At 39.3% G+C, this 27,466-nt stretch overlaps 1 protein-coding gene across 2 annotated transcripts; it reads left to right on the top strand.

Moving 5' to 3' along the window:
- The first annotated feature begins 1,369 nt into the window (after positions 1-1,369).
- TOMM70 (translocase of outer mitochondrial membrane 70) lies at positions 1,370-27,289 on the top strand. 2 transcript variants are annotated; one of them, XM_050915137.1, is made up of 13 exons: positions 1,540-1,615; positions 8,208-8,325; positions 10,464-10,637; positions 11,923-12,049; positions 14,602-14,711; positions 16,573-16,721; positions 17,888-18,095; positions 18,665-18,799; positions 19,984-20,091; positions 20,815-20,931; positions 21,797-21,894; positions 22,407-22,529; positions 23,525-27,289. In XM_050915137.1, the coding sequence occupies exons 1-13, from the start codon at positions 1,593-1,595 to the stop codon at positions 23,676-23,678; spliced, it is 1,644 nt and encodes a 547-aa protein (XP_050771094.1). In that variant the 5' UTR covers positions 1,540-1,592; the 3' UTR covers positions 23,679-27,289. The 2 variants fall into 2 exon arrangements, with proteins under 2 accessions (XP_050771088.1, XP_050771094.1); XM_050915131.1 differs by lacking the exon at positions 8,208-8,325 and having other exon boundaries at positions 1,370-1,615.
- The last annotated feature ends 177 nt before the right edge of the window (positions 27,290-27,466 follow it).

The raw sequence follows: 27,466 nt of genomic DNA on the forward strand, positions 1-27,466 counted from the left end.
GTATCGGAACTTGGAGACACAACCAAACCTGCAGCAGGCTGCTTTCTTGGCAGAGGCACACAGGGACAGGAGCGAGAGGAATACCTGCAAAATAGTACGGTAAAAGGACACTTGAAGCAATAAAAAGGATGTATAGGCTGATTCTCCAGGTGAGAAAGAACACTCCTGGCCATATTCTGACAGCCTAAATTTGACTTACGTCCTTGAGGCTACCAGTCTGTACAGGCAAGGTTCATCTGAAGGCCTATGCTAGCTCATAGGAAGCATCACATGGGTGGAATTTAGGCTGTCCCAGTAGGAAGCTGTCGGCCTGTTGGTACGTATTTTCTATTGTATGGTTCAAGTTTCTTCTTTTCTGACATGTGTGACAGAACTGCAGCCTGTCGTGTGGAGTGGAAATGCTTCTGCTGTGCTGAGACAGGTGACAAGGAAAGTGGGAGAGAGGCTGTCCCACAGCTTTGGCAAAATATGCTTACGTAAATAGTAACAATCCATAAATTAAGGGAGACACAGCTCAAGCTGTTTATTACGAGGCACCAAGATATGTTGAGTCATATAGTCTAGCAGGGCAAATTTTAGTTGGGCTCCTGAGGTATTTGCTTTGCAACCTTACTGTTGTTTTTATTTTCAGTCCTTTTTTTCTTCAGTGCAATATATGTCTTCACACATATTCCTTCCATTTACTTCCCTCCTACAATGAAATTTCTAGGTATGAGATGACTAGTGTCATCTGAGTATAAAAAAGTATCAAAGGCAACTCCTCTTCATTCTCAGCTGAGGGCTCCAGGGAAGTAAGTGGAGACAGAAACATAAGCTTCCTCTGCCTACAGGATGCTAAGTAGGCATAGACTCACATACATATAATGCATATGTATATATAACATATATAAAATTCCAGTATTGCATATTAAATGATTTTTATGACAGATTCAATTAGTAACTAAAAAGAAATAAAAATGGCATTTATAACAAGGATAATTTTGCTTCAAAATGTTCCAGTACAAAGTCCTAGAAACTTCGCATCAGTCCTATCTGTTAGCAGTCCAGAAACTCCTTCTGCACAAAATTAATCCGGACCTAAAGATACACTCAGGCTTTTTAGGCCTGGGCTAATAACCCAGAGTGACTCTGTACCTTGCACACCCCACCGCCCCAGGGCACCCTCACATGGGGGCGCCGCTGGGGGGGGTCCTGCGGCTACACCGCCGCTCCAGCAGGTGGCGCACCCCGCCGCCCGCCGGCCGGTGGCGGGGCCGGGCCGCGCCGTGCGGCAGACGGAAGTGCTTGCGCGACCCGCGCTCTCCCGGCGTGCCCCGGGTGTCCGGTGACCCCTTCCCTCCCCTCCCCCGGGCGGCCGTGTGAGCGCGTCATGGCCGCCTCGAAGCCCGTGGAGGCGGCGGGCAGTGGCGGCACGGGGCTGTCCCGCTGGCAGCTGGCGTTGGTGCTGGGGGCGCCGATTCTGCTGGGCGCCGGCGCGCTTTACCTGTGGGGGCGGCGGGCGGCCCGCCGCGGCGGCAAGGGCGCGAGCGAGCGGAAGACCCCCGAGGGGCGGGCGAGCCCCGGGCCCTGCGGCGGCGGCAGCGGGCAGCCCGATGGGCCCGGCCACGAGGAGATGGTGAGCACGCGCCGGCGACGGTTGGCTCGGACCCCTCCCCGCCCCCCCCCGCGCGCGGCGGCCGCCGTTAGTCACCGCCGCTGTGGGAGGGGGGAAGGGAGAAGCGCCGCTTTTAACGGCAGGGACGGGGCTTGCCTCTGCCGCCCTCGCTGGGCGTGGGGTGTCGGGGCCTGAGCTCGTGGGCTCGGGCCGCGGGGGGGGGGGGGGGGCAGATGTTCAGCCGCCGGCGGGGCCGCCTGGGGTGGGGTGGGGGGATGCCCGGTCTGCGGGAGGCAGGGCCAGGAAGGCCACTGGCCCGGTCCAAGAAGCGGTTGTCAAAGGCCCGATCCCGGCCTCGGAGGACGCGTGTGAGGGGACGGAGCCGCGCTGCAGCGGGTGCGCTCGGGTGGCATCCTCTTATGCTCAGCGTCAAACAGCTGCGAGGTCGGCCCGTGTAACCGCGGAGTGCTCGTAAGTGGGCGTTTGTGTTCCCGGCTTTCTCCTCGTCTTGCTGCGGTTGGTAGTACTTTGTTGAGAGCAAGTGTGTTTGTTCCAGTCCTGGTACTTGGTAAAGTACGTTGCTGAATGCATCTTGTCATGAAGTACAGATTAATCAGGTGAGTATGGATTTGACAACGTGCTGCTGTTGGGTGAATGTATTTCTGCTTCTGAGGTGTAGAATAGCTATGAGTAAGTTGCTTCCAGGAATAGTATTTTGAAAAGGAAATCTGTGGTCTGTTGTGTGTTAGTCTGAGGTGCTGGATACACCAGAGTGGAAAGAAAACACGATCAAAATCTTTTTAAAATTAAATGTTTTCCATGAAAACACAAAAGCCATATAGTTCAAGCAACTGAGACTTCAGAGTAGAGTTTGCCTAAACAGATATGCTTTCAAAATTTACATTTATCCAGTTGTAAATTACCATTCTGAGAATTTTCAGATGAAACGGTCTATACAAAAATTGAAGGATGACATGGAAGATCAGAGTCCAGATCAGATCCATGATTCTCTTGTATACCTGTATGTGGAAAAATGCCTCTAAGATGCACTTTCTGCACATCTGCAGTCACAGATGTACTGTGATGGTCACGTTGTATTAGTAAGGTGAGGTTACAATTGCCAAGCATGTTTAAAGTGGTGGATTTGGCAAACTGATTGGCTTTGATAAGAAAATCTCGTTAAGATATTCCTGCATTTTCTTCTATTCTTGTGCACCACCCAAAATGCTCTGAACTGTCAGACCACAGTTTAAACTTCCTGTCTGAAATGATCAGGAGAGAAAAAATCAACTTCAGAAGATTGGAAAAGATCAGTTTTAACCTTGATCATTTCAGCGATGAAGATCAGTGGGCGAGCAGTGGCAAGAACACGTGGGAGTGATGAGAAGGGTGGCAACTTCCATAGCTAGTGAATCATAGGTACCCTCAGGCATTCCTGGAAGCTTGACCTGCAAAACCTATGCTGGACCTGGAGGCAGTTACTTGAATGCAGCGGTTTGTTCCTTCATGGGCAACAGTACTGAGCAACTAGTGTATAGAGGACAATCTCAGACTTTGTTTACCATGGTAACTTTGGCTTGTGGCTGCAAACAGCATCTGGCATATTTATGGCAGTGTGCTTGCTACGTGTGAGCTCTAGTTTGCAGGCTACTCGTGACCTTTGTGTAGCTGCAGTGACTTTGCTGTTAGTATGTTAACTCTGGGTTTCTTGATTGTATTTCTGAATTGCAGTATCTACTATCAAGTGGTTTGTAGTCATTCTGTAGTTGTACTTGAAGCAAGCACTTGAAACATTTAAAACACTTATATAGCACTTGATTTAAAATATTGCATGTCTGACTTTTTCACATTGCTCCACAAATTAAATTACTGGAAGACTCTATGCATCTAAGAATACATATATAGTTGAGTGGTATGATCCAGAGTTCCTTGAAGAGTGTCATTGCTTATACTGTAAAGCAATAAGAGATATTACTTAGGAAAGCTGTAGAAAAAGGTATCAGATTTGCCTGATGACATGAGATAATTGTCTAGCTGGTCAAAATATGGCTGCAGCAGGAAAATTAATGTGGGTGCAGGTTCCCTTGACTGCTTTATGTGTGTGGGGAGGATTGCCTTCCTGTCCTCATATCCAAAGCGGTGATGCCATATAGATTTCATGTTTCCGCACATATTTTATTAGTTATGGATATTATTGATAAGACTGTTGATTGAAAATACAACCATTGCAGATGCTTTACTTGTTAACTACCTACATTGTATTGGTCTGCCTTTCTAATGTGGTGGGGTATTTTTTTAAACTCAGTCAGATTTCAAATACAAGTCTGTATAGTCAGTAAGAGCCAGTAATTCATTTCACAGTCTAAACACAAGAGGGAAGTCTTTTAGAAAACACATAGATCAATATTGAATGCACTACCAACAGCTGTGTCTCTGTGTGTGTCAGGTAACTATTCTTTTACTCATAAATGTAACTTAGGACTCGGACTTCTTTGTGCATTTCATTAAATCAGCATTTGTATCCATTTGACGCTCTGTTCACCGTTTCTGAAGACATGACTGAATTTTTTTGTTTGTTCTTTGAAAATATGTAGGGTCTAAAATCTTCATTGTTCTTTATTCAGACTTCTTACTATTTTGCATGCGGTTCAAGCTTTTCTTTTACCTGCTGCAGAAGCCTCACATTTTTCCCCCAGGCTGTGTCTGCACTACAGGATTCTCCTGGCATAGATGCACTGGCCAAGTGCCAAGTGTGTGATCTGTGACTGACATGTTGGCAGAAGCCCTTAGCATAGGTGCTATATCGGGAAAAGCTGAACTACTTTTGAGATTCCTTCTCCTGTAAGCACAGCTCCTCACCAGTACAGTAAACTGGTATTATTGGACCAGTTAAGTGCTGATGATAAAACTGCATCTATGGATGACTCAAAGGTTGGGAAGTCAAATTGCTTCTGTTAATTACAGAAGTTGTTATTGTTTCTTACAATTTAGATGGAATGTGTTCTAGTTAGTAACAGTAGTTGCTTTTTACGTGCTCTCTTAGTTTGCAGTGAATGTTGCATAACTTAAACATGTTGGAGAAGTAAACTGCTTTGCATTTATTGCCTTAATTGATACCCAGTTGATTCATGTTTTTTTACTTAATCTATCATAACTTCTTAGCAAGTTTATACCCTCCTTGTCTGACAGGAGCAAGCACTGGTTAGTCAGTGAGGTAATGTGTTGGTTGCTTCAGTGTTTTTTTTTCCCTCCTCAAGTTGAAATCACTTCCTTTTGCAAGTCTGTGATAGTCCAAATCTCACCCCTTAAGTCTTTCAGCAAGTTCATAGGCTAACCCTGTGTTTTTGGTATGTGAGGAAGCATCGTGCAGAGATTCTTGAATTGTTCAGTCAGCCATGTGGCATTGTGTATTGCAGACAAAGCCGTTTGGGTCCACAGCAGTTCACTGTCTTTGCACATTTTCCTCGGAGCTGGATATAGTCCTTGAGTGCAGTCGTGGGTGAACGTGGCCAAACTCCTTGGCTTGTGTGGTGCCACATATCAGGACCAACAGCCAACAAGTATGGCTTCTTTCCAGTATCTATTTTAATAGCAATTGCTGAATGTAGCCTATCTCACTACTGTGACATTAGATGAGTATATGAACGAATGAAACCCCTTTGTCTAGATATACTTATGTTGATACTTATTCTGAATTGATCTAAGCAAAGTATGTAAAAAGTAATTTCTGTTGTACTGTGCGCCTGTTGCCTAATAAATCTCACTATCGACCTACTGTAAGTCTTCTGTGTTTCATGCTAGCCGTAGTGGACAGGCGTAGAAAACTGTTAGATGTGTGTATAATAGCAGTAGAACAATTGTTAGACTCTTGGCAGCTCATGTGCAGCTTGCTTATTTGTGGTAGACGTGAATGGCAAACTCATTTAAACGGAAGGTGACTGATGGAGAATGTTGACAAATTGTACTGTAAACTTGAGCTTAATTATTTCTGACTATAATACGTCCTTGCTTGCGCTCTGAATTTACATCTTAAGCTCATGTGGACATACTTTTTCTTATAGTGGTTTTAGTGCTAAGGAGAATCTTAAAATCATTTATACTCGCTTAATGCCTTTCATTATAGGTCTGAGGTGAGACTCGAGATGAACATTAGTCAAAAAAAAAAGATGAAAGATAGGTATTCAGTAACAGCAGGTATTCAGAACACAACACTTTTTTTTGGTACGTGATATCATCAAGAGGGTCATCTCACTTGGAGAGGAAAAAAGAGGTCTAGACCAGGGCTTTTTGGGGGGGTGGTTTTTTTATTGTTTTTTTGGTTTTTTTGGTTTTTTTTTTTTTTGCAAGTTGATGAATTAAGATGGCTGCAACAGTAGTCCCCCTCCATGTCATCTGTCAGACAAGGGCTCATGCAAATCCTTTTCAACCAAAAGAAAATGCTGAAACTCACTGGTCGTGCTTCTGTTGTGGGTCACTGTCATCATTGGCTGGCAGCAAATTTCTTGTTCTGCTTTAAAAACCAATCTCCCTCAAATATATAAAGTTCTGAACTGCTAGTTTAACCATATTGGCATTGCTGGGGGTTACTAAGCTTTATTATTCTCACAGCTGGCAGTCTGTTGCTGTTAAGTTGCTGTTTGCATGCAGTTTCTGAACATTTTGTGAGGAAAGCACATTTGCTGAGGTTAAAGTAACAGTTAAGAAATTTTTGTCAGTGCTGTCTAGTCTTTAGACACTTAGCAATCTGCTTGTTTAGTTACCTAGATTACTGAGTGCTTCTCAAATACACAAGTGTCCTTTGGCTTAAACTCTGTTTTAAGACTTGTTAGTGAACAGTTGCTGAAAGCAGTCCTAAGTACTGAGGTGCTATTTTGTATGTAACTGCAGATAACTTCTGAGCTATTTGTTTGTACTGCCTTGGCAGATAATTGATTATGAACTTCCATTCATTTTATTGAGCTAGTTTGCTTGTTGCACAGAGTCTTTGACCAGAAGACGACAAACTGTGAGAGTTTTTCTTGCTCTATATGGACCTTCACCTTAGGGACAAAAAATGTCCAGTGCACCACATAGAATGGCAATGGGTCAGGTGAGGAGAAGCCGTGAAATTGGAAAATAATGTCTTGAATTATTACATTTGCAAGAAAATGGAAGAAGAAGGTGTGAGTTTTTTTGATTACTTGTGCATGAGGTACATGAAGTTTGCTTGCATAACCAGTTTCATATTTGTGTACATCTTCAGTGTAGCAATTGAGGACTGGAGGGCTGAGAGGCAGCAGCTTAAAAATTTCGTCAGGGTTAAATCTAAGGCTTGACAAACTCTTTCAAAAACTGATCTTACGTTAAGAATTAATTTTTGTATTCTTATGCTATTATGAAAGGGTATTGCAGCATATAATGTGACATGAGTTCTTTACTATCTTAAAAAAAAAAAAACCAAACACAAAAAAACCCCCCAACATCAAACAACAAAAACGTACCAAAGCAAAAGAAGAGACTTACGAGATTTAGCTTTTTAGTGTTTTTGGTTTCATCAGGTTATACTGCAGTTAGTTAAGTTGAATATGTAAGTTAAACAGAAATTATTAAGCTTTTTTTGAAAAAAGAATGGTTATGAATATTCTTAAAAATGTCACAAAATTAAAATAAAAGCTGTATTTTTGTTTTTGTTTGTTTTGTTCCATAAGTTGATCAGTTGTATACCAGAGCTGTAAATTAATCTGCTATTTTCTGCTGTGTTTTCTATGGTAAAAGAGTTTCATGATTGCTAAGAAAATAAATCTCATCAGGATCATTATTTAAAAAAAAGAGTTGAGTTTAAAACTTGGCATTGTGTTTTATCACCATTTAGGCTTCAAGACATAGATACAACATTTTGTTATTTTTAATGCATGATTTCTATACAGTCTGTGTGGGATCCATTTTTCATATGAGACTATTTTTTCATCTAAGTCCTTATCAGAATGGGCTTATTGATGATAGAGCTCTATCAGCCTTTGTGTTTAAAATGTCAGCCATTCAATTCAACCATGTATTGCATGCATACTGAGGACTGTAGCAGAATAGTGTGACTAAGGTTGCAGAGATAAACCATCTAAGAGCTAGGAGTCTAGTTTAAGGCAGCATAAACAAAAGAAAAGTTGATTTCTTTCTTGCCACGGGCATTACTGCTGACTTTGTTACATGACAGTATGTTGTGCTCTAACTCCTGACTCCCTACCCCCAGATTTCTTGCATCATGCAATGTGTGGAGCAGAGAGTAACCATGGAGTTAGCACCTATTTAATGATTCACTTCTGTATAGTGGGTTGTGCGGTCTGTGGTCCTACTACTATTATTCAAAGCTTACTCTGATAACAGAGTTACTGATTTTAATGGGTTTTTCTGTGGCATCATGCCTGTACTCTCCAAAGTTTTTGGTCCCTGTTGCATGCATTTAGGCATGTCTGAAGACTTCATGCTTCCCAAGAACCAGCAGAGCACCAGTGACAGCCCCAGAACTACAGATTTCTTGCTTCGAGTTACAGTTCCTATCCCACACCTGACACTGGAGCAGCCATTGCATTTGGATATTATCCAGTGGTCCTCATCTGTAGCATGTGTCTTTATGCAGGGACTGCGATGCAGGGCTGTCAAAGTGCATAGGATGGAGCGGACGGACTGGTCAGCCGGAGGCACATATTGGGGTTATAGATCCCTGGGCTGAAGGAATTGGCAGTGATCATAAAGAGGTAATCTAGTTGTAGCGTAGGCTTAATCTCTGCAGTCTTAAGTAATTTTCATACTGGGAACACATGTATGAATGTTACAACATGGCCCACATCTTGTGTTTTTCTTTTTGGTACTAAGTAAATTGGAACAGCACTGAATTTTGTAGATTATTTCACAAAGACATTTCTAATGTGGTTTGTTGTAGAAATGCAGAAGGAAAAATTCAAGCTGATTTTCATACATTTAAGTTTGCTGCATATGCATAACCCTTCCCTTAGTTAAAAAGAGAAGCATTGTTGTATTGGGAGCTAAATTTAGGACATACTTGAAGTAAATGTAACCTTTTCAGACTTGGGTTAAATTTTAAAGAAATGACTTATCACGTACACAGTTATTTGGCTCTTAGTAAAAAATATTTGCACTCTAATTCTGGTTTGTGTATCCATAGAGTTACACACAGTGTACAAAAAGGGGTGAAGATAATAATCTTTTATCGATTTGAATTTAAATCATTAAAAAACAAAAATCTAAAAGCCATGCGGATTATCTTGTTCTGTGAACAATGGAGATGGTGCAGATTGATTTCCTATAAGCCCAGTGATTGGTGACCCGTGAGAGAAGAGCTTTTCTGGCAGTAGAGATATTTAAGAAATTCCCTCCCTTATATGGATTCACTTGTAAGTCTCTCCTCAGGAGAGTGCCTGTTAGGATACTTTTGTTCTATTTGGATGCCTGTTTTTATGTAGGAACAGACTGGTACCCATTATCTGATTTTCTCATGCCATGATTGGAAACCAGGCCTTAAAAGAGGGGTTGTACAGCAACTCCTGGGTTCCCTTCAGGTTTTCAGTTTTAAAAATCATTTAGATGCTAAAAATGGTCAAACTGGCATGACATGAGCAGACATTAAGGGAAACAGGCTGATGAAATGCAAAGATGCTTTCAAGTTTGTCTTACAGTAATCTGTGTGTAGTTTGGCGCTGGTGGTGAATGACGGGGGAGAGGAGGCAGAAGTATGGTCAAAGAGCATTATTGACAATTGCCAGCAAATCCTAGATGATCTTTTCAGTGCATGTGATTCAACAGGTGAGATGTAGTGAATCCTGCAGCTATTGTTTAAGGCATTACTGCCTCCAGTTTGTACTCTTTCCCTCCTCAGAGAGGTTGGTAGGATGGCATGTGTGCTTATACCTCTGTTCATTTTGGTCTGGCAGGTTAGCCTGAACTGCCCCAAAATGTTGATCCTTGAAGCTAGGCTGTGAAAGAGGAGCAGAAATCCAGAAGATGAATGTTAGGATCTTTTGCAGCTCTGTATTTCTTGAATGTGGGTCATACCCCTTTGATAAAGAGAGGCTTTTTACATCTGATTCATTATAAACCACAACATTTGATAACTGATCTGTAAATCTAGGGGTTACAGGTAGCAATGTTGGTTTCTGCAGAAATGCAGATGATCAACAGGCGGTGCAGAATGTAAAGATTCATTTAGCAGTGTCACAGGCCAGTTAGCAAAGTTTTCCATCCTCTGCTGAGAATGACAGACCGTGATGATCCAGCACTTTCTATTAGCAGTTGGATGAACCAGGTTTTGTGAAGCTGTAGAGGAGTTAGCTGTAAAGCTAGTTAATGTCTAGCGTACGGAAGGCAAAACAGCTTTGTTTTCTCTACAGGTTTTATTTGTCTTGCTCAGTAGGTCTTTCCACAAAGTGTTTTCCATACTTAATTCATAGTCTGCTGAGGCAGCTCTGGTCTTACAGGCTTTGTGTATTTCAGTAGGAAACTTTTCCTGTTTGAATTGCTTTGAGGGCTTTGTTGTCTTCACATATTTAGTCTTTGGAGAAATAACTTATCTCATTGGTTCTTCTGATCACCAGTCACATAAGATTAAAACCTGTTTAGCTTTCCAAAGAGAAATCACTGCATTGTTTAATAGCATTGTAGTGAGTCTTTTGAAGAGTTTGTCTCCTATCTGATATACTTGCAAAAGAAAATCTGTTGTGTTTTTCCACAAAATGGAAGGAGTTGAGATTTTCAGAAGTCTAGGCTAGAGTTCACCACTCAGATCCATTTTATATCTTTGAAGATCAGCCCTTAAGTGCATAGCTTGTGTGTGGTGATGCTTTTCTTATTTGAACTGACCTGTCACTTTCTTTTTCAGAGCCCTCTTGATAGAGCCCAAGCAGCCAAGAACAAAGGAAACAAATATTTTAAAGCAGGAAAATATGAGCAAGCTATTCAGTGTTATACTGAGGCTATCAGCCTGTGCCCTCCTGAGAAAAACCTTGATCTTTCTACCTTCTATCAAAATAGAGCTGCTGCCTATGAACAACTGGTAAGAAATTAAAGATAATTATGTGTTTATTCTAAAAAGTTGCATTATAAATTGTGTATTTTGTCAGTTTTGTCCACTGAAAGATCCCAGGTGGTGATATCTGCTGCCTTCACAACAAGATGCTGTTGCTTGCAGCTATTTTTCACTAGCTCATCATACTTTTCCACATATAAATAAAATTATTTTCTGTTAACTATTCTCAGTCTATCTTTTGTAATACTTATGTGTCCCTTTCTTGTAAGACAAAGTTTTAATTTCTTATCTTCTGGAACAATTTTCTTGTATATAAGTTAATTTTGCTTCTCTCTACTAGAGTGTTTCTTTAACTGTTAGGTGAAAGGCCAAATATTTTGGAAGGATGCTACTTCAAAAATTAAACAAAAAAATTCGCAGAAATCCTACTAAAGCCTAAGACCTAAATTTTGCACATGTGGAAGTAACATTTACTTGATAGCTGAGTATACTTGATAATAGTTTTAGAAGTCAACCAGTGTTGTTTATTTTGATATCAATAGATTTGTTTATGAGGTCAAGTCGGTGAGCTGTATTAAGGAGTGGAAAAATTGGCTTTGTACAGTCTGAAGTATCAAGTGAGAGACTGTGTGATTAGAGAAATCTAGTCTTGAAAGTTAGAGGAGCAATAAAACAGTTCTTGTCTAATCAAATACTACTTAGAACACTAATTCATGCCATAATGAATCCCAAATGTATGCCATTCCTCTTTTTCACTTACTAGAAAAGCCTGTTTTGGTGATCAGTTTTGCAGATAAATGGATTTTTAGTTCTTAATACCCTTGACTAGCTCTACTCCTACATATTAATTTATCATCCCTTTGTTCTGGCATAGCATAGTAAATTGAAATAACAAATTTTTAAAAAAAAAGTGTTTTTAACACTTTGTTAAACTTGTTTGTTGATTTTCATTATGTTTTAATCTTTTTTCTTATATTTGTTTTGTACCAGTCTTTCAGTCCCAATGTTACTTCCTGCAAGCATCTTCGCATCAACTCATTATCTTCTCCCATACACTTTGTACAACTGTCTGATTTCGTTTTTCTGTAGGAATTCCTTTTCTGTTTTGTGGCTCTTCTGGTGCAGGTGGCTTCCAGTGATGCCTGGCAGTTTCTTACTGAGAAACTTGCAGAAATAGAAGCAAGCAGGTAGAACCAGAGCCCTGGGAACTGCAGCTACTGTTAGGTGGGCATGACCCTGGAGTTGGTAGTGGAAAGCTAATACAATGCAGCTGAGTAGGGCCTCTCTCATTGTGTTGTTTTTCTACCCACAGCAAAAATGGACAGAAGTGGCACAAGACTGCACAAAGGCTGTTGAGCTTAATCCTAAATATGTAAAAGCTCTCTTCAGACGTGCAAAGGCTCATGAGAAGCTAGACAATAAGAAGGAATGTTTAGAAGGTGAGTGTTTCTTGATGTGTGTACTTAAAAGTGGAATTAGCGTAGGTGCTTTGGAGATGATAACTTCCGGGATTGTTTTGGCTTTACTTCTGTAACTACAGTAATACAGATTTATTTAAAACCATTCATAGCTACTGCAAATGAATTTTCTTCTCTTGTAAGAAGAAATCTTTTCCCATTTTTCAAGCTGTCATCCACTTACATCTGAAATAGCTGCTGAGAAATTGATGTTACTGTAGCCACTCAAGGTATTATTTTTCCAGGAAACTCCCTACATTTTAGAATAGAATTCATCTAACATGCTGAGTGGATAACCCAGACAACAGTTGTTCTACTTCCATACAGTAAACAAACTTTCTTCCCTGTTTGTTTTAGAGAAATGGTACTACTACAGAAACCAAGGCGTTTCTGCAGGTGGAGATACATGGTCACAAACAGGAGTATTACAGTCATTTAAATGCATTTGGCAGGTATTAAAGGGAAAAGAGTTTCAGTAGCATTTTATTCTGATGTGTAACTGTTATGAAAATTGGAACAGATTTAACCTTTTTTTTTAATATTAACACTATGTATTTGGCAGAAACTACTGTGTCAAATCCTTCCAAATACTATTCCTAACAATACATTTTGAACTGTCAGGAAGATGTGACTGAGAAGCCATGAAAATTAAGGAGAACTACAGGTCAGGTGTGTTGTCTGAGGGCACTTTTGAACTAAAGGACAGTGCTTGAAAGGACCCATTTACATTTCATCAAGTGAAATCATTCCTGCTGATGTAAAGTTAACAGGCAAATTAAATTTTTCAGCTGTGCTCATTATCAAAGAAGGACAGAAAATAAGGCAGTGCTCTGACTGGTAAATCTGACTGTTGAATTCAATTAGTTTCATTATGGGTAACAGCTAAGAATTAGGTCTGCTAAATTAAAAGGTAAATAAGATGTGGAAATTTTATTTATCTGCTGGCAGAATGCCTTTCTGCGCTGTAAGACCATAGTGACTAGAAAAGGACTACTTAGGTCATTTACTGTAGTCCTTTGCAATCACTAATTGACTAACAGCTGCACTTCCAGAGTGCTATAATAAAATCTAAACCTTATGTAGTTGCGATAAACTGACAGATGATAAAAGCCCCAAGAAAGATCAAGTGTCCCTGCCATAGTAAGATAGATTTTAAATGTAACTCCTTTTTAATGCTAGTAGCAGTAATATTTGTAGCAATTATTTTCAACCTTGATTTGTGTTTGATTTTTAGCTTGCAGTTTTTTTGGATCTGAAAATTACTTGCTTTTTCTGAACTACACCGGTTTTGTAATGCAATACTGCTTTTACCTGCTAACCATGTATTTATTGCCAGTAAAATCCCAGGAAGTGAGGTATGTCCATGTAGTGGAGGAAAGCAAAACCAAAGAAACCCCCCAAAAAACCACCACCACCAGCAAAAAACCCCTCCAATGATCCCTGGCAGTATAATTTGGGAAGATGTTGCTGCTTCACCCAAGTCCGGGCACTAGTTTACAGCTGCTGGCTTTGGGCAAAGCGTGTCTGCTAAGGTCGTACAGCACAGTATTACTGCACACTATCTTTCACACTCTTTCTGGGTGTAGTGTTTTTTCCCGGGGACTCCGATGTGCTTCTTGACCATGCCAGAGTTGCAGGGAGTTTCTGTATAAATGATGGCATAATAGTACCTATAGCAATGTAGAATTACAGAAACTATATTAAAACTCCAGGGTAAGACACTTGCTTTTCAAGTGTATTCAAACAAGACACTGTTTGCATTTCAAGTCCAAACTCTGTTCATCTTCACTGATGTTTAAGTGAAAATTAAATAGGAAAAATCGGTGGTAGTATTGCATTAACTAGGGGATCCAGAGAAATAATGTTCATGTACCATAAGAGCACATTTCACACTGCAAAACATGATTCAGGCAGTAATGGGTTAACATTTGCAGAGGCTTCTATGTATGAATGAAAGTGATGTAATATGGGCTAGCACTTTATATAGGCCAGCAAGGTATTTCTCTTAAACTTGCTCCATTCCAAAGTCACGGAGGTGAGCAGAAAAATTTGAGATATAATATGGGAAGATTTCTTAAACTGAGGAAGAAGCGAGATGTGATGGGACTGAATGTGAATTTTAAAAGTAGAAGATTAGGACCAGTCCCAGAAGAGAAGCAGTGTTAGCACTTTTAATGCGAACATAATATGAACATAATTACTATCGTCAAGTTTCAAAATGGTGAAAGCCCCTGCTGGAGGTATACGTTTTCACTGTTCATCTAACTGTATTTGTCTCTCGATAAAAACATAAAGATAAAAATAAATGTAATTTCTTTTATTCACTGTCATAAAGTCCTTTTATGATCATTTTGGGTACAAATTTGTATTTTGGAAAACATGGTAAATACAGCAAACTGGAAACAGAGCCTTTTACCCTCCAACAGGACGTGTGTTAGTTTGGCAGTGAGTCATTGTAACAGTGGCACATTTTAGTGTACTCCAGTGACTATCAGAATTTGTCTTTAATCTCACTTTTGTGTATTGTTTCCTAGATGTCACTGCAGTCTGCATTTTAGAAGCCTTCCAAAACCAGCAAAGTATGTTATTAGCTGATAAAGTTCTTAAACTCCTTGGAAAAGAAAAGGCCAAAGAGAAATACAAGGTAGGACTTGTGATATTGCTGACAAATTCTGATTTTACCTGACTGGTTGTTGAAATGTTGATGATTGGCATTCTGTCAATTGTAAGCAAGTCACTGTCTTCATCTGCTGAAGTGTAAGAATCGACATGAACGGTTTTGTACAAAGCTATTATTGTACCGATGTTGTCTTCCTTTGGGACCTGTCCAAAGTTTCTGAAACCTCAGTAGGGAAGAGAGCTCTATTTCTAACAATTGTTTCCCTTTAATAATGAAATTTATTATACCATTCAGGAGACACCCTAAGTTGGTGTGCTGCCCTACATGGGGCTTTCTGGACTTGCAACATAATGGAAACAGGATATGTTGGAACAGCAGTAGCCAAATGTTCAGTTGCACATCAGGTGGTTGAGTTAGGTATGTGTGTTGAGATAGGAAGGTTTATAAATAATAATTGAAAATGTGTAAAAATGTTGGTTCCATAATGTAATGAATAGCTTAAAATGAGAAGAATGATGATTCAGGACTTTTTCCCCCAGGTTGTTCTTGATTTTATAAATAGAAATTTCATGTAGGAAAGATTAAGTTGACAACAGAATTCCTGTGGTTTAGAATGTGGCAAAATAATACTGTTTTAAGGTTGGGGGGTTTTTAAAAAAAAAAAAAAAAAAAAGAGCAAAAAGCATTGCTTAAGAAAAAATGATGCACTGTGAGGTTACATCTTTTTATTAGTGTCAGACTTCGTGACTCTGTCTTGAAAATTACGACTTCATCTCCTAACTACCACAGATTACTTGCGACATTTAGTTGCAGGCTGTTTCTGTTTCATTTCTGTAAATAGGTGCTCATACTTGTACTTTACTTTTTGGCACTCAGATGTCTTTGCATTAATGTTTGGGAACTGCAGAAACGAGAACTATGGAAGTATAGGGGTAGCCAGGAGCAGTCATTTTAAGTGGCTGTAGGTTTACAAAAAAAGTTGGGACAGGTATTAAAACATTCTCGCTTGGTATTAAAACATTCTTGCTTGTTTTTTGTGACGGTGGTTGAAGTACTGAAATCCATGTTGGTTTTGAGATGCTGAATTTCTTTCCTGTGGAAATTCACATAAATGTGTGGTGTTGAGGTAACAAAAAATGAATTGTGCTATTAGTGTGGTGGTGGTAGCATCATAAAATAGATGTGCTTCAAATAGGCAGTATTATGATAGAACTTAATAGAGAAATTCAGAAGAGTGCATTCAGACTTTTCTTGCAGGAGAGATTGAAATGTAATTCTTGTGTGCAGTGTTCATTTTGAGCAAGAAATATTTTTTGGCTGCAGAAAGGATTTTGTACCTGAGAGGTGTTACTTACGGGACGTGAAGTAAAATGAGTGGTATCTGGGCCAAGCTCCACGTAGAATTAGGATATTGCCTCGTTAGTCTTCATTGTAACGATAGCAGCTTCTCTTGGACAAGTTGGAGAAAAGGGCAAATTGCTGTTCAGAATCTACTTGAATTTAGGCTCATGCTTAAACTGCCAGCTTGCATTTTTCACCCAATTTATGTGCACACATACTGCTTTAGTACATCTACCCAATGTTTTATGATATCCTAAGAGTCCTCATTTCTAGCCACACATGCAGAAAGATACTATCTCCCTCCTCTCTTGAATATCTTCACTTTATTTCTACTGGTGATGGGTACTGTGTTGTGATCTCAAGCTTAAATAATCCCTAAATGTCAAACTGTCAAATCAAAAATATCAGACTATCAAATGAGATAGTGGAAAGTCATACATTCTTTCATGAATGAACTTTTTATAATCACATTTGTTTATCCATTTCCATATTTACCATCTGATCTTACCATCTAATGACTTGAAATTACATTTCTCTGTTTCAGAATCGTGAGCCTCTGATGCCCTCACCACAGTTCATTAAATCCTACTTCAGTTCTTTCACAGATGATATAATCTCCCAACCTTTGCTTAAGGGTGAAAAATCAGATGAAGATAAGGATAAGGAGGGAGAGGCTTCTGAAGTAAAAGAAAAGTGAGTGTACAGTACAGTTGGGAATTGTTTGGTATTAGAATTAAGTTTTCAGTGATTTTGACATTCTGCTCAGTGTAACTTGCTGTTGTTTTTATAGTACTTGGCATGGGAAATCCTGTGGTAATAAAGTGAGCCTATGAAATGAGATCAGTATTAAAAATGGAACTTTTATGAAAGCTGACTGGCTAGTTCTGAACTGTAAGTGGCTTTGATCCACTAAACAGAGGAAGAACAATGAGATTGGGAAGATATGCTGAATATTTACTACAGTATCATAGTAAATCTCAGGAGATGGGAGGACTGGAGAGTCCTGAATGATGCTTCTGGAGAAAGGAATGTTTTATACTGAAGGAGAGTTTCTAAGGAAGAGAGCAAGTTCGTCTTTGGATTGGAAGGGAGAAGACAAGCTAGGAAAAGGGTCTTTGTTAATGAAAACCATGAATTTACAGCAGCTGAGGCTGAAAGGGTGTTTTTATCTTTCTGGAATCAGATTGCACATAAATCAGAGGTTTGTTCTGACAAAGAAAAGCTTGAGCTTTTTCTTTTTTTGAGTGGAGCTTGAGCACCGTGTGAATGGTGCTTTAACTTACTATGCTGCTTTCCAGTTTATTTTTGGAAGATATCACTGCTGTCAGTATGGAAACCATTGCAAACAGCATTATGAAGGTTTTTTTTTTAAAGATAGAATGTGCTGATCTACAGGCAGATTCACTGAATCCAGGACACTTAGATGACGACAAGGCAGTGCTTATTGTAATTTTTGCTGTGAAATCCTGTCTTCCATGTATAAAGTGCACATTGCTAGGTTTAATATTTCACTTTTCTGACCTGGAATTCCATCCCAGCCCTCTTGTTTTAAGGCAGAGATTATCGCTGTCCTTAATGTGAAAAAAAAAAATTTCAAGGGATGAATGAAGCTCAAGTTCAAGAGCTTTAAAACATTTTTCTTCTTTATTTCCAATGTAATTTGGCCATTCTTTGTCTAAATTGTTTACAGTCTGTGATGTCTCTGTCCAGGAATATTTCTAACTTTACTTATTATGCTGGTGTTGTAACTGAGTGTAGCAGAAGTTAGTATTTGTTATGATTTAATGAAAAATCTGAATTGAAATTGCAGTGTTTAGTAAATGCATGTATATATACAACTGTTCTTACATCATTTACAGCTCTGGCTATTTGAGAGCAAAACAATATATGGAAGAAGAGAACTATGACAAAATTATCAGTGAAAGCACAAAAGAAATTGAAGCAAAGGGAAAATACATGGCAGAAGCTTTGCTTCTGCGAGCTACTTTCTACTTACTTATTGGCAATGCAAATGCTGCCAAACCAGACCTAGATCAGGTCATCAGCATGGAAGATGCAAATGTGAAGGTAAGAATCTGTCACAGCTGGATTCTAGTTGGGGTTGAGAAAAACGTAGAAGTTAGATGATAAACTTGCAGTATAGTTCAAGAAGTTCTTTTTTCCAAGTTTTCAGATACTTTAATGGGAGTGTTCTGGTTTGTTTACTGTTTTGTCTTTTTATTCCTGACAAATTGTTTTTTCAAGGGCTTGTTGATTTTTGAGACAGCTGTGCTAAGTAGCACAAACTAAAGAACAGAGGAAGTTGAATGAATTGGAGGCTTATCCGGTCTGAAAAATCAGTTCATAGATAGGAGAAAAACATTAATTGTACTTGCATATTGAACTGCTTCAAAAAATGTTGATGTATTTGTAAGTGTAGGGAACCTGTCTTACAAAGGATTTTTGGGGGGTTGAAAATCCACTGAGATGGAAGCATAGGCTGACATATTTGAAATTAAGCAAGAGAGTTGATTCATTTAGCGTCAATATGAAATTTATTCCTACTGGTCAGATGAAAAATTTACCGTAATTGTAGCAAAGCCTTAAATCTGGAGGAATGTTGGAGTGGCTGATGCTTCTTTGAACTTTTTTTACAGCTCCGAGCTAATGCTCTGATCAAACGAGGAAGTATGTACATGCAGCAGCAGCAGCCTGTGCTGTCCACTCAAGACTTTAACATGGCTGCTGATATTGATCCTCAGAATGCAGATGTTTACCACCATCGAGGACAAGTAAGAAACATTAGAGATTTTGTCCCAATACTTGAATATTTCAATATATACCAAAAGAAAAATAAAGATCAGTACATCATCGGAGACACTTTATACTGTTTGTGGCAGAAAAACATGAATTCCTCATTTGGAATTGCTGTGGAATAAACACACAGTCTAATTTGCAGGGTCAGGTCAGGCAGAAGCAGTTTATTTCTGTAGCTATAGGAAAGAACGCAGAGCGACAGAGGTTCAGCCCCCTATCAATAAGAACTCTGACTTAAAAGTACTAGGGCTCATATACATTTACAGCAGATATAAGCTGCTCTGTGAAGGGGCCTGATATGGCAGAGCAGCATCTGCATAGAAGGAAGCTTTGTTACAGCGGATGTAACGTGTGTTCCTGATAACTCAGCATCTACAGCACCGTGGCCTAGACTTGCATCTGTTCAGCTCATCCCTCTCTGGCTTGTGACGCTGCTGTGTCCTTGACTAATTTCTAGACCTAGAGAGGCCTGCTTCCACAGAACTGTAATATAAAAGGTGCTGGAAGAAAAAAGGAAACACTACCATATGCAGATATGCTAAGTCGTATTCATAAGGAAGACTTCCATGGATCAAGTGCCTCTCTCCATGAATTCATTAGATCTCTCTAGTTCTCAGAAATAAGAATGGTGTTTGTGTTGATTGAAGGGAATGAAAGTTTTCTGCAGATTGAAAATTAGTGTTTTACAGTAGCTTCACAGTAAAGTAAGAGAATGATGAAGTGAGTTCCACTCTTGTGGAGGAATAAGAATGTCAAAAAAAAAAAAAAAAAAAGTTGAAATGCAAGCTGGGAAAGCCAACATGTTTCGCCATCCAAATAGTCCACAGGCATTAACTACAGCAAGGCAAAGCAACTTGAGAAAATATGGCATAGTTTTGGAGACTGGACATAATGCTAAAGCAGTAATGGCAACAGTCTAAACTGCAAGCATTCTCAATCCCTACACATGGACATTGCCTTTTTGTGTATGAAGCTAAAGTTTCACTGGTGGCTTTGTTATTTTATGGCAGTGATTTTTAGTCATGGGTTTTGTAGGTTTCTAGGCAGTTCTAAAACTGAACTGGAGATGATATGAGTAACTGATGCTAACTGAATTATCACTTAAGTGTCTGAAGCACAGATTAAATACAGAAATAGGATTTTCTTTCATTCTGGCTAGCTGAAAATCCTGCTTGACCAAATTGAAGAGGCTGTGGAAGACTTTGATGAATGTATCCGATTGCGACCCGATTCTGCCTTGGCTCAGGCACAGAAATGTTTTGCTCTGGTAGGTAACATGCTGGTGTTTATCTGCGTGCTTTTTCTTTTTAAAGAGTTCTGGAAAACACACTGTGTTTTCCTGTTTTATTCCAATTTAATGGAAAAGTAGGGCAACAAACATCTCAATATCTTTCAATAATAAGGTAAAGAAATAACGCAACAGTTTCTTCAGTTGGAGTAAGGGTTTGCTGCTTTCATTTTGAAATGTTCATTGTTCAAACAGTAGGTCCTCTTTTTTGTGGTAGAGGAACACAAATCTTCACTCTAACTGTATCACATAAAATTGATCTAAATAAAGCTTTAATGTTGTGGAAAACAGTCATCTTCAAGAAATTGGAAACTATTTCAAGGTAGTACAATGCCTCTGCGTGCAGAAATCTTCTGAGGACAGCTTTGCGTGGTGTGAACAAGGAGGAAATCTAGGCTTGGGATTTCTAGGCTTTTGAAATAGAGGGAGGCTATTGGCAACTATCATGCCCTATGGCTTCCTTCTTTCACCTATTCTCCTCTCCAAGTCTACTCTACTAGAGACTTGGACACATGGTAGGTTCCTAAAAACAGATTTGGTAGGATGTACAGGCACGTCACTTTCTGGAACTTGTAATTGTTATGATGCATGCGTCTCCTGGGGAAGTGGGTAGAGGTCTGATGAGCCTTGGGGTTTTTTTGTGTGTGGTGGTGTTTCATTTTTTTCCTTATTTCTTTTGTTTTCTTTTTCTTTCTTCAATAGTATCGCCAAGCTTATACAGGAAATAATCCTTTGCCTGTGCAAGTAGCTATGAAAGGCTTTGAAGATGTCATAAAAAAATTTCCAAAGTGTGCTGAAGGCTATGCACTCTATGCTCAGGTACATTTTTCTCTCTCTTAAAGAAAATGCTGCATTCTCTTGCACCTTTTATCTTGGATAACATACATTTCTTCAAATAATATATGAAGATGTTTGAGAATAAGTTCTGAGATAACACATGCTGTCTTTAATAAGCTACCTGAATTTATGGGTTTGGGTGTTCTGGGGTAGAGGAAGTAGAGGGGGAATTGGTGGACCAGAATATAAGTGATGAGAGTCAAGGGTGGTTATTGGGAGACAGAGGTCTGGCATACACTTCCCCTTGAATTCCTGCACGTGTGTGGCATCTCACTTGATGGATGTCAGGGATTCTGTAGGTAATTTGGGAGTTAAATGTGTGGAACTAGGGTAACAGTTTCATTGTGCTACAAATGACATGTACTGGTTAAGCAGAGTTTAGTACAGATGTTCAGAGTACACTTGTAACAGAGACTGTCATTTCTTCTCTAAGAAAACATACTGCTTGTTCTAGTACGAAGCATGAGATGTTCTGTTTTTAAGTAGGTAGGCAATATGGATGCATTTTGTTTTGAAAGAAGTATATTTGAAAAAGGAAGAAGTTGAGACTTTCAGGTACAGACTTTTAGAATGGTTTTTACTTGCAGTACACTTAGCATGTTGCTTGTGGATCGCCCATTACAGATGGTACTGTGATCAGTAATTTGTGCGCTTAAATCCTACCAGCTTTCTTCTAAAAAGCCTCAATTTTGAAACTTAACTCTGGTAACTGATATGCCTGGCCTGCTCTACGATAAGAGAGCTATATCCAATCTCGCATCGTCAATACGGTTTTAATTAGAATTAGCCTAGTGCAGAGTGCGTGTTTTGGTTGCATATTGACATATAGGTTTCTCTTTTGATGCAGGCACTAACTGATCAACAGCAGTTTGGCAAGGCTGATGAAATGTATGATAAATGCATTGACCTTGAGCCAGACAATGCCACTACATATGTTCATAAAGGGTATGTATTGAGTTTGCGATCCTTTTGGTTAAGGGCAGTTGGCATATTTAGATGAATCAAACTGAATTGAATGTTTGTGTTTAGAAGTTTAGCCAGGAGAAATAACTTTGTGAAAACATCTTAGTGCTGTTAAATGTATTTCTACAGTTTCCCTTCACTAAGTTTCAGGAAAGTTTCATTAGTGTTCATTCCTAATTGAGTATCTACTCGAAGTATATCTGACTTTTACTTTAGCCCTATCTTAATTTCAGCTTTGTGCTGAAGTTTTGTCTTTCATAAAACAACTTGTAACAGGTCTTCTTGGGAGGAATTTACCTTTCTTTAGAGTCATTAAACTGGTAACGTGGCTTATTGAAAGTGACTTTCACATACATGTTTTTAAAAGCCATGAAGTTACTGTCTACCCTGCATTAGAAATTAAATACATTTAGGATTTTTTTTTTGTTCTCCTTATGTGATCAGGGTTTGGGAGGAGTATGTGAAGTTTGTTCTAAATTTTCTTTCTCTTCTAGTTTACTTCAGCTCCAGTGGAAGCAAGATTTAGACAAAGGGTTAGAACTCATAAGCAAGGCCATTGAAATTGATAACAAATGTGATTTTGCATATGAAACCATGGGAACGATTGAAGTGCAAAGGTAATGTTGAATTGCAGTGTTAAGAGTTCTTAGTTACTTTTGAAATTACAGTAGTCCTTTAGATTTCCTTATGGATCTTAAGTCTTTAAGATGTTCTCAGCAGTGCTGTGCAAGGCCAGCTCTTACCCAAAGTCGTGATTTCTGTTCTGTAACTCTTAGGTAAAGCCTTCCTTTCTCTGTGGCATAATTCTGCTTTAGGATCTGACAAGTTCCCGTGTTCACCAATTTCATACTTAATGGACAACATGCAGATGATCTGTGTATGTTTAAATACATCCCTTCTGCATTTAAAGTGACTTCCTTAATCATTACTAGGCTTCCTGTGTATCTAATCTAGTCCTTAAACATATCTTAATGGACCATTTGTACTGAGGATCCTGAGGTATGCTCTCAAGCCTGATGATTTGGGTTTAATTCCAACAGGACTGCAGTTTGCAAGTTCACAGGGTAAAGAGGAAAGACTAATGCACAATTCTGTAACAGTGCATTGTATTACAATTGTGCAAAAGTTTAGGGTGTAGCCGAGAGTATAGTTGAGTCTTTTTTTTTTTTACATGTCTAGCCATTAAAAGGGCAGACAATTAAACGGTTGCCATGAGAAATTTTGCAAGCATTTCCTATTTAAATAATGTGAGCTTGTCTGTGCTAGTTTTCCTCTTACGTATACAAACTCTTTTCAAGGGAGAGTTCATTTAGTTGTCCCAGCATTATCTTTGTAGTAAACTTGGTGTCCTGTGGAGAACATTTTATTGCCCACTGCCACCTGTGGGGGCTCTCAAGAGGAATGCTGTTTAACAGCTGTCCTAGTTGCTTAGGCTTGGTAACAACTTCTGTCAGTTTGCTCATCGTCATCACAAGTTCTCATGGTGGTTCCTCCTGAAGTCCTTTTAAGCTGTTAGTAGTGGAGAGTGTAAGTCCTGAAGCAAAAAAGATGCTGTAGAGATGAAAAGATTGCTTTGCCAGTCTTAATTGGAGTATATTTTGGTTTATTTCAGAGGTAATCTGGATAAAGCCATTGAAATGTTCAACAAAGCTATCAACCTGGCCAAATCTGAAATGGAGATGGCCCACCTCTACTCACTCTGTGATGCTGCCTACGCCCAGACAGAAGTTGCAAAGAAGTATGGATTGAAACCACCAACACTGTAAAGAAACAAGGAGGAAATGACCTTCTAAAGTGAAGTTTCCCACTTCAGCCAGCCCTAAAGATGCTGTTGCAGACCATGTTGAATGGTGGAACTTAGTTTTTTCCCGTTCGTGGTGTTGTCATTTGCTACATCTGTTAAATGTTTAGGTGTTGTGGGAGTGGTTGTTCAAGGAAGTATGCAGTGTTGCATCTTGTTCCTTCTGCAGCAAAAACCTTAAAGCGTGTTAAGGGAAATAAAGTTGCAGGGGAACAAAAGGAAGATATTTTGGCCATGCAAATAAAAACTTCACACCGGTTCATTTTGGGTGATTATGTTGTGGGCGATTTTTGCTTTATCAAACAATATTACAGCATGTGGGTTTTTTTCCTGTTGATTTTAAAGGTAATACTAGTCAGTGCTGTAAAATAGGTTTCTTTTTATATACAATTAATCCTTGAGGGTTGATTTTAATTTTGCAAAAAGGAAAAAATTAATTTTCAAACTGTTTAATAATAGAGTTGGTTTTTTTAATTCAGTAGATGTGGAGAGAATCCCTGTAAATATATGCAAGCATGCACAATCTTCCCTTAAAGCCCCTCCCACCCTCTGCATAACTTACTTAGAAATAGTCCTGTGGCAGCTATTAGGGAATTAATTTGATAGTCCTTATCCTCACCCCAAAAAGCCCTAGCATACTGTATAGGAGAGCTAGTAAAAAGGTTGGTTGGGGAAGGAGGTCAGGTAACACTGCTTCAGTGTCAGTGTAGGTTTTAGTGGAAGAAAGGCTGTGTTCCTGTGCAGCAGTCCTTACTGGAATGTCACAGGAAATTGTTCTGGAGAGTTCAGAGGGACTTTCAAGAACAGAAAGCACTGCTGCGAGTAGAGCTGCCAAGGTAAGGTCATGCTTGCATATAATCTTTGTAATCTCTGATGCTTGTGCTTAAATGTAACAGCTAATAGACCATCTAAATTCTCTTCAGTCTCTAGAGACTGCTGTGTTCTGATCTGCTCCTTGTAATAGCCCCTTTGCAGGATTAAGTGAGATAAGGAACAAAGCATAGGCTAAAACTTCAAACAATGGATTTAGAATCTGTACTGGTTTCCTTGTTCTTCTTTTTCTGTCTTGTCCAAGATTACAAATACTGTAGAAAGGAAGCAACTGTTCTGCAAATAGCAGATTGGCAAATTATTAAATACTAGTATAAACAGTCTTCCTCTAGCTAGGAACTTCACAGAGGGCTTTCTTGCTTTGGGTTGATCTTTCTGGTATGGAAGTCAGCCAGTCCATCTTGCCTCTCCCTGGATTGATGTGGCTGGATAAACCTCATGCAAATGCTTAACTGATGTAGCTTAATTTACGATACACTAATTTGGGCTTCTTTCCATCCTGAAATCATAGATTTGCTTGTGCTGAATTGTCTAACGTATTTCATGTTCTAAAGAAATGAACCATGCTGTGGTCAAACTGTCTTGTTCTCTAGCTGTGCCACCATATAGCAGCAGCTTGTATTTTCAGCTTGACCTTCCTTCTCCCAGCAGCTACAGTTGAGAATTCAAATGGTGGAGAGTAGACATAAAGATTTAATCATTCTATTTTAGCTAGCTCAGTAGGTGATCTGAAATGATAGCATTGGTGTAGAATTGAAGGCATTGGAAGGTACTGGCAGCTTCTAAGGGCACTGCACATAACAAGTGTCAGATGTCTTCTGGAACTTCCAATCTCTGCATCAATTACCTGAGAACAAAAATATGCCAGACTAACTGATGTGTCCTGTTCTCCTGAGGAGTTTTTATTCGCATGGCCTTACTTACATTGGCATTTTCTCCTCTTCACCCTACCTGTACCCTGTTCCTTACCCCACCCAGTCAATTAAGGGAAAAAAGCATGTGCTGTCGAATACTAGCATTCCAAATCATCACAGACTTTTGCCTGTTCTTGAACTAGTTTGAAACTGCACTGAAAGGATGCATTGTCTGTAATTTTTTTTGTAAATGATGTATCACCTGTAAACTGAAAAAATAAATACTACCTTCAAGTATCTCTCTCTGACATGTATAAGAACAGGTTTTGATGAAAGTGTTCTCTGCAGTGCTCTGTGTGCTTATTTGAGGTTGCTCTTAATCTAGGAAGAACTAATAATGACTGAGTGACTCCCTGTCATCTTCTCTCACTTACACCTTTAAGAAAAAATGAGGAGGAGACATGGAATTAACAAGTCTTATCTCCGATTGCTTCCATCACACACAGAGGTATGATCTTGCGCGCTGAAGATTACAGGGGAAAGGAAATTCAGCCAGGAAAGCGGGGAATCTGAGTAGCTGACACGGTATTAATGTGTGTATGCAGGTGGATCCCTTTAGTGAAAGGGATTTTTTTTTTTTTTTTAAATAAATGGCTGATATAGTTGAGGTTTTGCTTTAAGCCAGGTATGCATGTGAACTTTAAGAAAAGCTTTCTTTAGTAGGGATTGAGAGCTGAAGTGAAACAATTATTACTGCTATTTAAAAAAAATAAATCTGTTGAAATAACGTAGGAAGCTAGTACTGAAGACTTGGATAAACCCAGTGTATCTTAGAGACTCTGGGAAGTTGCTTCTATGCATAGTTGTCTTGCATCTTAATTCTGATCATGTAAAATCCCTGTTGCTCACGTTAGAGACAAGTTTGCCAAAATGGAGATTAGAAGTTGTGACTTGAATGACTAGGATCTAATTGCAGATTGAAAGTGAAGAAGGAACTAACATATACTAAGGAGCTGTACTGTAACTTATTCAGGAACTATTAAGAGCAGCTTAGGTGCAGCTTTAACCAGGCTTCCCAGCTGCAGTGGTAATAACACTGCCCAATACAACAGGCATTACTGTGTTTTCTGCCATTTCTTTAAAAAGAATTTAAATTCTTGCAGGCTGAAATTCTGGAGCTATTTCAGGGTTGTTACTGGCTGGTTTTCTATACTTGCAGAATACTGGTGCATATGTATAATATGGATACTTAAAGTGCCTGTTTTCTACCAACACAGAGATTGAGTATTGACTGCTTTAAGTATTATCTAGCTGAGCACTGATTGTGTGCTTTTTTCATTGAAACCCCCAAAAATTCACAGTCCCATTTGTATCACATGAGTGGATCACACTGGAGATCCCTAAAACATCCTACTAAAACAAGGTATTTAGAAGTTGTCCTGACAGACTGAAGAGGACTGAGCTCACATCACCTCTTCAGCTGAGTTCACCAAAGTAGCTTGCTACAGATTTTCATCTGTTCTCTCCTTTTGGGATTCCAGGGGAGGAGGGTCCAGGCCACAGATTCTGTTGTCTGTTGCAGACTGCACTTTGCATTTTTTAAATTAAGTGGTCAGCCCATGAGAATCCTGCACTATAATCCTCCAAAGGTAGTATTTAGTTCCTGCTCTGCTGCATGTTAAACTAGTATAGAGAGGGGAGGGAAAGTTTAGAAAAATGGATGTATAATAGTTGCTGTGATTTAGAAGTTGGAGCCCAGTGATGGCCATCATGGATGCCAATTGTTGAGTATGTCGGCAGCACTAATCTAATGCAGGAGACTTGACTCAAATGGTAAATTGTTAATTTTTTTATATTTCTTTTTCAACAAATAAATCTTCATTTCACCTTATGCTCTGTGGCTTGTTTCTTTAGAGTTCTAGTACAGTATGTACACCAAAATGCAGTGGAAAGTACAGACCAAAAAATGCCTGCTGGAATAGATAATGCCACTGAGTGGAACGGTGTGACCTGTCTTTTGAGGGGAAGGATGCCTCAGGGTTTGGCTTAATTTAACCATTAATTTTCC

This window comes from Gymnogyps californianus, chromosome 1 (genome assembly GCF_018139145.2).
Source record: "Gymnogyps californianus isolate 813 chromosome 1, ASM1813914v2, whole genome shotgun sequence".
Lineage (NCBI taxonomy): Eukaryota > Metazoa > Chordata > Aves > Accipitriformes > Cathartidae > Gymnogyps > Gymnogyps californianus.

Coding starts and splice junctions, on each gene's coding strand:
- TOMM70 (XM_050915131.1), top strand. CDS start 1,370: ATGGCCGCCTCGAAGCCCGTGGAGGCGGCGGGCAGTGGCGGCACGGGG. Junction 20,932..21,796: donor GCTATGCACTCTATGCTCAG/GTACATTTTTCT, acceptor CTTTTGATGCAG/GCACTAACTGATCAACAGCA. Junction 21,895..22,406: donor ACTACATATGTTCATAAAGG/GTATGTATTGAG, acceptor TTTCTCTTCTAG/TTTACTTCAGCTCCAGTGGA.